General features: G+C 40.9%; 1 protein-coding gene across 1 annotated transcript in view; it reads left to right on the top strand.

Moving 5' to 3' along the window:
- The first annotated feature begins 588 nt into the window (after positions 1-588).
- LOC109373743 (NACHT, LRR and PYD domains-containing protein 4-like) overlaps positions 589-10,123 on the top strand; it is a 21,547-nt gene continuing 12,012 nt past the window's right edge. The window contains exons 1-3 of the mRNA XM_019627852.1: positions 589-868; positions 6,189-7,758; positions 9,002-9,163. Of these exons, the coding sequence (XP_019483397.1) occupies positions 589-868; positions 6,189-7,758; positions 9,002-9,163 (2,012 nt within the window). The remainder of the gene's footprint in view (positions 869-6,188; positions 7,759-9,001; positions 9,164-10,123) is intronic.

Raw genomic sequence — 10,123 nt, 5'->3', positions numbered from 1 at the left:
TAACCAACGTGCCACTCAGCCAGTCCTAGGTTAAGATTTTTATATCTTCTGAATAATAACTGTTCCATTTGGTATTAAGGAAAAATCCTAATCTGTCATAATGCTTTTTCCTTAGAGTTGAACTCATCAGGTGCTATAATCATGTAAGTCTTCATTTAGACAGTTTTGGCTTATCTGATTTTTTTCAGCTGGTCTACATCAGGTATTTATCTGTATATCTCCATCAGGAATGCTTACCTGGATGTTAACATTTGATACTTTTTATTATGTGTCTCCACTAGGCACCATCAGAGTTGGGTGTAGAAGTAATTATTTGGGGGATTCTTTCTTATTCATCCTGAATTTCATCTCAGGGGTCGATGTTTTCATGACCATTTCAATGAGAAGGGAAAACACAAGAATCTGGTGTAAAGAACTTCGTGCTCTTATCCTCATCCCCCCCAAACTAGCAAGGTACTTATTATGCAGGAACTTAGTTACCTCAATTGATTTTTTAATAACTTGGTACTGTGATGAATTTTCTACAGGTTCCATTTATTTCTCATTCCTAGTAATTCTCTGAAGATTGTCATCTCTGCCCTGGTCAAGATGGCATCATCTTTCTTTTCTGATTTTGGCCTGATGTGGTATTTGGAGGAGCTCAAAAGGGATGAGTTCAAAAAATTCAAGGAACTCCTCAAGCAAGAGCCTCTGCAACTTGGACTCACGCAGATCCCCTGGGCTGATGTGAAGAAGGCGACACGGGAAGACCTTGCAAACCTATTGATGAAGCATTATGATGAACAAGAAGCCTGGAACGTGACCTTTAGCATCTTTCACAAGATCAATCGGAAGGATCTCTGTGAGAAGGCCAAGAAAGAGATTACAGGTGAGGGGGTCTGGGGTTGGGGGATGGGGACTAGGCTTCTCATCATGAGGATGATGTCATAATTTTCATAAATGGTGTCTGCCTACAGCCGGATCAGAATGTACTATGGGACAATGCTATCCTTGTAGACAGAAGACAGTGATTATATGTGGTAAACATGGGTGGACACCATGTCTTAACCTGTTTGCACCTCTGTCTGGGTTACCAATAATTTTGTCCTTGCATCCAAAGTACTATGGACTTGATGCTTTAGCAAAAATAACAATGAACACTTCTCATACATGATGCACTGAACTGAGGTGAACTGGAGTACTGTCTATTCAAAACAGCCACGAATGCCATGTTTACTATGTATATATTTTAATATGTAACAAGCAAGAGTTCATATCAGAGAAACTATGATCTATAAGCAATATAGTCTTAAGGGCCATTTTTTTTTAGTAAACATTGCCTTTTGTTCAGAACTTTATCAAGAGTTGTTGAGCATTTTACAACACGATAAATGGCACCACTTGTCATGATGTCTGTTGCCACTACAACCGTCTGAATTTGTACATATCATGTTAATGTACAATGTAGGTTCTTGGCAGCTTCATTATGTTTATACAGTAGCCCTGTTGGAGTATTTAAATATTGGCATGCATACCATTTTACTATAATTGCAGTTAGGATATTATGTTGACTTTTTTTTATGTTGACTTTTTATTTAAGTATAGTTGACATTTAATACTATATTAGTTTCAGGTGAACAATATTGTGACTCAACATTTATACACCTCACAATGTGATCACCTCACTAAGTCTGGTAACCATATATCTGCAAGCAAAGTTAGCCTACTATTATTGACTATATTCCCCTTCATCTTTTCCACCCATCCCCCACTCACATCCTCTCTGGCAACCATCAGTTTGTTCTCTGTATTATGAGTCTATTTTTGTCTTGTTTTGTTTGTTCATTTATTTATTTTTATTTTTATTTTTTAGATTTCACATATACATGAGATCATATGGTATTTGTCTTTCTCTGTCTGACTTATTTTTTTTAGCATAGTACCCTCTATGTACCCACCATAGATTCATCCATGGTGTCAAAATGGCAAGATTTCATTCTTATTTTATGGCTAAGTAATATTCCATTGTGTGTGTGTATATATATGTGTGTATCTATATCTCACCTCTTATTTATCCAATTATCTATTGATGAATACCTAAGTCACTTCCATATCTTGGCTATTGTATGTAATGCTGCATTGAACATCGGCATATGTTGACTTTTTTGGTATGACATTTGTAGGAAAGTTATATGAGTCACGAATTTCATTTCAGATCATTAAAGCAGATGTGACAAAGATCACCTACTAAAAAGGCATTAGGTCTAATACAGCTGAAAACCACTTATTTAGATAATCCCTAGAGGGACAATGACTATGATAAAGATTTGGGCTAGACTCTAGGTGGCAAACTCACACCCAGAGTTTCTAGCAAACCATTTTAGAGAGGTATGGCAAAATTTATGGATTTACTCCACATTCATTTCCACCTCTTTTTTGTATACTCCTTTATAATGGAGAGGCTGGAGTGCTAAAAGCTGCATTTCTCAGACTCCCTGGATATAGGATTCTAGTTGTGATTTTGGTTTCACCAATCAGATGCACTCTCACAATTGCTGACTCAGAGCCAAGGAGGGAGGACAGTGTGCAGGGCACACACCATGACAGAGTTAGCTTCCTGGATTGTGACCAAGGCAACATGACTCAGGGAGAGGAATTTCTCCCAAAGAAACTTAGTTTATAGCCTCTTCCTCTAGACCAGGGGTCGGCAAACTTTTGAGATGGAAAAGCCGCCAGGGGTCAGCAAACTGCAGCTCATGAACTGTGGCTCTAAAGTAAAATTGAAAATGAAAATAAAACTATCATAGTTTCATTTATTAAAATGTTAAAGGATATTATTCACATAATGGCGATTATGTAAAAATATATTTATGGCTCTCAAATAATTTTTAAATTGTTGTGAGGGACAGGATTGACTCTTCCAGGGGCTGGCAAACTTTTGAGATGGAACATACCCAAAGAGCCACATGTGGCTCATGAGCCACAGTTTGCCGACCCCTGCTCTAGACCTTGAAGCAATTTTTGTAGAACACCTATTCCTGATGATAAATCACTTTCTGGGGGTGGGAGGCTGGGGGTGGGGTACATCTAGTAATCAGAGGTCAAGGATGCAACTAAACATTAAACATCCTAGATGTTCAAGACAGTCCCTTGTCACAAAGAATTATCCAGCCCAAAATGTCAATGGTCTGAAATTGAGCAACCTTTTACTAGAAGCATATAGGATAATACTCTAATATGGTGGCCACTAGCCACATGTGGCTATCAACATTTAAATTATTTTAAATTAAATGAAAACCTTTAGTTCCTCAGTTGCACTAGCCACATTGCAATTTCTGAAGCTGCGTGTAGCTGGTGGCCACCATATTGGATAGCACAGTCTCTTATCACAGAAAGAAGACCTGAAAAGACATTTAGCTCATTTTTCAGTAGGAGCCAAATGTATTAAAAATATACATTTTTTATGATTCAACTTGTGATCTAAAAAATGTCTAAAATGAGTGTGTTTAGTAGTCTGAATCACATACACCAAAATCAAGCTTTTGGTGGTGTTTTGTTGTTGATAAATGAAATTATAAATAGGTTTTCTGTTCTAACAATTTTCAAGCTCTTCTTCCATGATGTCCTCCTAAAGTTGGATTGTTTAACCTGTTTTTTTTTCTTTTCTTCTTGGAAGTGTTTTAGGGACATTTCTCCTCTGTGTATTTCTCTTCGCTTCCCTTCTCTATTACAATTTTTTTTCTAGAGGGAGGGTTGAACATCAAACCTCGTGAGAAATGTGATCTTTCCTAATCCAGGTCAGCAAACATTATTGCCAGTCATAGGGCATATTGAAAGAATCATTCAAATATATTTTGCAGAATTGGCCTTCCAATAGTACTTGGTTGGATACAGCAGATGGGGTTATAGGTTTTGAAGGCAGGTAACGATTAGGATCCTAATCAGCTTCTTCACATGGCCCTATGATAAATCATCTCTCTCTTACATCTGTTTGTGAAAAGGGAAATTCCCTACCAATTGCATCATGGGCATTAAGAATGCTATATCAACACCACCTTCCTCAGAACCCAATAGAATTAGGTTCATAAAACGTGACAGTGCTTACACATAGGTGGGGATGATTTAGTTGATGCTCTCCACATTCTCAACCATAGGCAATACCATCACCTCTTTCCAAATTGAAGTGTAAGCCCGACAAACTCCTCATATTCTGTACCCCTTCACACTGTTATGCTCCCACATTCTTATCTCCTATAGCTGGTGATTGTCACAACATCCCTATATTAGGCAGCTCAGTCTTACCTTCATCTACAACTGAGAAACCTGAGGTTCAGGGAGATTCATTCCTTCCCCAAAACATGTGGCTAAAAGGAGTAGATACCAGGTTTCAACACAGGTCCTTGAGCTTGAAATTCAAGGTTCTTTTTTGACAAAAATCTCTCAAGTGTTCTAATATGCCAAGTTTTGTCACTGTTTTTCACTTGCCAAAAGTAACTTACATGAGGAAAAACATCCCTTAAATGTGGTAAATTCAGTATAACAAAGGGTGTTGCTAAAGTAAGCGGTAAGCAGGTCTGAAGATGGATCTTTCTGTGGTCACTTATGCCTTTGTCCCCTCTCACAGTAGGGTTGAGGTTGTATACTCACTTAATTCCCTTGGTTACTAAACATAACCAAAATCTCCAGAACACCAGGAAGTCTTCCAAAACCACTGGGTGATGGGCAAAGAGCTTACCAAATTTAATACACTAGTGGGATCCTTACAAACATCAAGTGGCATTGTTAGCAGCTGGGAACTTCTGGGGGTGAAAGGTTATGGGAAGCCATTGTTCCCCATATGGGTTAATACAGTGCTATGTCCTGATACACGTAGCTGTCCATTGGTGCTAGATTATATCTGTCACCTCCATTCAATTAAACCCAAAGACAATTATTCAGGGGTATAGTGAAAATTTTCCTTCTATAATAACCCCCAAGATCTCTGGTCCACCAGCCACCATTCATGTACAGAAAACCAAGATCACACTAGTCACTTAATGACTTTATAAGGGAGTTTGGTGTTTCCAGAACTTTTGGAAGAGCTGAAGGATCAGGGTCCAGGTTGGTGGCATTTCTGGAAATGACTGAGAGCTGTAGCCAGGGGAGCTGCTCTGTTAGGGAGGTGAACAATGGGAAGGCCACCCTGAGATGTAGGACTTTAAAAATACATCACTATTTTCATGATTAGCTATGGTTCAGAGATCAGGAAGCTGACAGGTGCAGCTACTTCTTGAGAAATCCATGACTACAGCAACTGGAGACTGGAATGGTATTACAGAAAAGCCCAGTGTCTCCACATTCATGGTAACTGGCAACAAAACTCTTCAAGCAACAGAAGATAGCCCCTACTCCGCTTCCACCTTCAGTCTCTTGAGAATGTATGTAAACTGCAGAACTTAACCTGTGCCTGGAATCTTAGCAGCAAAGCATTCTGGGAAGCATAGTTGTTTTTGTTTGTATGTTTGCTTTCAACATTCTTCCCTGAAGAGTACTCACCAGAATAAAGTCAGGACAAATACTAGGTGCCACTGTATAATCTCTTCTACATCTAGTTTCCTTCCTGGAGGTCAGTGTCATGTCCTTCAGATAAATTTCAGACAGAGAAAACTATCTTATCTAAATTCCTTGTAGACACAAATGGGTACATACTATAGATATTGTCTTGTTTTTTTTCTACATGAAGATTATGCCATACTTTTAATATCTGCATAATAGTCCATGGTTCCATGTATTATTTAACTGGTCTTCTATTGATGGTCATACAGTTCTTCAGTGTTTGCTCTAATAGCAGCAATGAATAGCCGTGTATGTGTGTGTGTGTGTGTGTGTGTGTCTAAAGCAGGGTATGGAAGACTTTTTCTGTGGAGGGCCATAGAATTTACAATTTAGACTTCATGGGCCGTGTAGTCTCCATCACAACTACTCGTCTCTGCCATTGTCGGGGGAAAGCAGCTGTAGACAACAAGTAAGTGAAGACCATGATTATATTCCAGTGAGATCTTATTTACAAAACAGACTGCTGACCAGCTTTAGTCAGTGGGCCATAGTTCGAGGATCCTTGAGAAGACACTTTGAGAAGAAAAATTGCAGGGTCAAAATGTGTGTCTATATGAATGTTTTAACTTGAATATGTTTTTTCTGTTGTTGTTCTCTTGTGCTCACTGACTCAGGATACACAAAGATGTATCGAGCTCATGTAAAGGAGAAATTCAGCAACATTTGGTTCAGAGAATCTGTCACCAGGATTTATGATTACTTTGAGAAGAAACTCACTCAGAAAGAACGTGGCTACTTGGAATTTCTGTTTGTTCCCAAGAAAATCGGGAGACAGACGGTGATTCTTAGGGGAATTCAAGGGATTGGGAAGACAACCATCCTGGTCAAGTTGATGTTGGCCTGGGCAGAGGGCACTCTCTACCGGGAGCAGTTCTCCTATGTTTTTTACTTCTGCTGCCGGGAAGTGAAGCAGTTGACAACTACCAGCTTGGCTGCGTTGATTTCTAGAGGCTGGTCTGACTCCCTTGCCCCGATACCGGAGATCACATCCCAACCCGACAGACTCTTGTTTGTCATCGACGGCTTTGAAGTACTGAACTACGCCTTGAATGAACCTGAGTCGGATCTGTGTAGTGACTGGATGGAGCAGCGGCCAGTCCAGGTAGTCCTGAGTAGCTTGCTGAGGAAGAAAATGCTCCCGGAGTCCTCGTTGCTCATCGCGGCTGCACCTGTGTACCCGCGGGCAATCGAGGAGAGGCTGGAGTGTCCAGAAATCAAAACACTCGTGGGGTTCAGTGAGAGTGAAAGAAAGCTGTACTTTTGCAGCATATTTGAAGACACGAGGAAAGCCCTAGAAGCCTTTGGTTTGATGAGAGAGAACGAACAACTGTTTTGCATGTGCCAAATTCCCATCCTCTGCTGGGTGGTATGTACCTGTCTGAAGCAGGAGATGGAAAAGGGGAGAGATCTGGCACTGACCTGCCAACGGACCACCTCTCTTTATACCTCTTTCATCTTGAACTTGTTCACACCCAAGGGGGCTAGTGGTCCAGATGAGCAAAGCCAAGGCCTATTGAAGGGCCTGTGTTCCCTGGCTGTGGAGGGCATGTGGACCGACACATTCGTGTTTAGTGAAGAGGCTCTCAGGAGGAATGGGTTAATTGCCTCTGATATCCCTACATTGCTGGACATCCATGCTCTTCAGAAGTGCAGGGAGACTGAGAACTTGTTCACCTTCATCCATGTGTCCATCCAGGAGTTCTGTGCTGCCATGTTCTATTTCATCAAGAGCAACACCGACCATCCCAACCCAGCTGTTGGATCCACTGAAGCACTATTATTTACCTATTTAAAGAAAGTAAATGTCCATTGGATTTATTTGGGGTGTTTCATGTTTGGCCTTTTAAACAAAATGGAACAACAGAAGCTGGATGCATTTTTGGGCTCCCACCTATGCTGGGAGGAGGTACTGCAGAAATTTCAGCAGCATATACAGAGCATAGGGGAGAGTGAACACCTTTGGGGACAGATAGATTTCTTGGCGTTATTTTACTGTCTGTTCGAGATGCAGAATGAAGCCTTTGTACGCTGGGCAGTGGACCTCTTCCAAGACGTTAACTTTTCTATCATTGACAAGTCAGACTTGCTGGTTTCTGCTTACTGTTTAAAACACTTTTCTGGCCTGAGGAAACTTTGGTTTTCCATCCAAAATGACTTTAAAGAGGAGAATGCAGATACCTCCATGTGAGTCCATTCAATGATTTTCTTTCTATCACCTTTTTGGCGTCTGTCCATACATATTCCCAAGTGGGTTTTGCTAATGGGGTGGTTTGTTTTTTTTTGTTTGTTTGTTTTGGTGTTTTAGCTGAGCCATCCTGCTACCTGTTGGCAGCTCAGCAGCAGCTCAGCTCGGGCCGGGACTCAAACCATTGTTGCTGAGAGCTTGCACTCTTGAGCGAGCTCTTAACCAACTGAGCCACTTGGCTGGCCCTTTGGAGTTTTTAATATAAGATTGGCATTAGGCTCTCATCTTTTCTGTCAAACAGACCTCAGCTCACATCCTGGCTGGACTCTGCGAAATATGTCACCTTGTCTGTGGGTTTTTCTTTCTTTGGTGAAGTTGCCTCATTGTAAAAAGGGCAATAATGTTAACTGCTACATTGTGAGGCCTCGTGAAGATTGAATATGGGAATCCATGTGAAATGTCTTTCTCGTACTGCTCAAATATTGGCTGATATATATTTACAGTTAATATTTGAATCATTCCAATAGGAGCACACTCAGCCTTTTTCTTGACTTCCCAGCTAAAAATTACCATTTAAAACATATCCTAGGGAGAGAGTTAAGATGGCAGAATAGATAAAAATTTATTCTAACAGTCTTAAAAATTTTAACTCATTTTAATACTCACAAAAATCATAGGAAAGAGGTTCTATTATTATCATGTTATAAGTGAGGAAATTGGGGCAAAGAGATTATGCAAGCTGCCCAAGTTAGGATGTGGTGAAGGCTTGGTTTGAGCCTGAGCAATCTTCCTCGAGACTGACTTAATGGCTATGCTATGTGGTCCCAACTTTCACTGTAAAACCACCCAGATGTAAGACAAAGTTCCTTGGGCTTGGCACTATTGAAATTTTGGGATGGATAATTCTTTGTTGTAGGGGTGGGGACTGTCCTGTGCTTTATAGTATGTTCAGCAGCATCCCTGGTTTCTACTCACTAGATGCACCCCTCTCCCAAGTTGTAGTAACCAATAATATCCCCAGATATTGCCCAATGTCCCCTGGGCAAAGGGGACAACGTTGCCATAGATGAGAATCATGAATATAAGATGAACTTCCCTGACTGATCTTGTCATCCCTGACTAAGAATGGGTCTGTGTCAGATGTCTTATGTTCAGGAAGATAATTCATTATGCTTATATGTTATGAATGGCTTGGGTTGACTGTTTACCCATGGGAAGCACTTCCTTTCTCCTTCCTTACAGGTCAAGTTACCATTTAATCTGTTGGCATCATATTTGCTCTGTGCTCACTACAAATGATAACCTCACAGAACTCCAAGTGAGAGACAGTAGCCTCTGTCGGTCAGCCTTGGTGACTCTGTGTAGTCAGCTGAAGCATCCCAGATGTCACCTTCAAAAGCTTCAGTAAGTTGGAGACCCACCTGGACTTGAGTCTATTGTGGAGATAAATGAGTCCCACTTCTAGCTTTTGGGTGAGACCAATCTAGAGCACAGTTTCACAGGCACATGTCTTATGCTGTGTCATCTTTTCCCATACTCACCACATTAAAGTGAGTTTCTTAAGGTCACAAAGCTATTAAAGGGCAAAGCTGTATTCTGAACTCAAAACTGATCAGTTGTTGAGCTTCTGCTAGTGGCTACTGCACCTGTTCCTTTCTTAAATGCTTGAGGGGGCATTATATCAATCAATATTTGAGGGCCAATTAGGTGTCAGGCTTTGTACTAAGTCCCAAGGATTAAATGGGGCTTGGAGTTATGGTCCTGACCTCAAGGAACATGTGGTCAACTGCAGCTTGGTTGGTTTCTGTTTCCCCACCATAATATGTATAGATACTTCTCAGTTGGCGGTGGGTAGGAAAGAAATGAGAGTGAAGCTGAGATTGTCTGGAAAGCCATCCTAGTCTAAGATTTTAGAATATCCTATGATGTGACCTGGAGCTTAAGGATTCCAGAGAGATGGAGGAACATGCAAGAGCAATATTAGCCTGAGAATTGGTGTGGCAGAGATATATATGTTGGCAAACCCCTCCCAACTAACGTGTGCTCCCTCTGCCTTAGAGTGGCATTGTCTCCAGTCCAAGGCTCCCTGGCATCTGAATATGGGTATGTGGCTCTTGGCAATAAAATGTGAGAAGGGTCACTGTGCCAAAGCCTTAAAAAAGAGACCTGGTCTTTTACATCGCATGCACTCCCCATTTGCTAGTGGAATGGTGAAGTCACAGGGCAGAAGGAACCCCATGTGTAATAACATGGTGGAGTGTTTCTCCCACTTTAATGCCATTAAAATGGAAATGGAATTTCATTACAATGGAAGCACTGCTTCAGTAGGTCTGGGGTAAGGCATATGAGTCTGCATTTTTTTTT

The sequence above is a fragment of the Hipposideros armiger genome, unplaced genomic scaffold (assembly GCF_001890085.2).
Source record: "Hipposideros armiger isolate ML-2016 unplaced genomic scaffold, ASM189008v1 scaffold_742, whole genome shotgun sequence".
In the NCBI taxonomy this organism is placed as follows: domain Eukaryota; kingdom Metazoa; phylum Chordata; class Mammalia; order Chiroptera; family Hipposideridae; genus Hipposideros; species Hipposideros armiger.
Note: the sequence above shows the minus strand (reverse complement) of the source record. Positions and strands in the feature narration are given on the sequence as shown.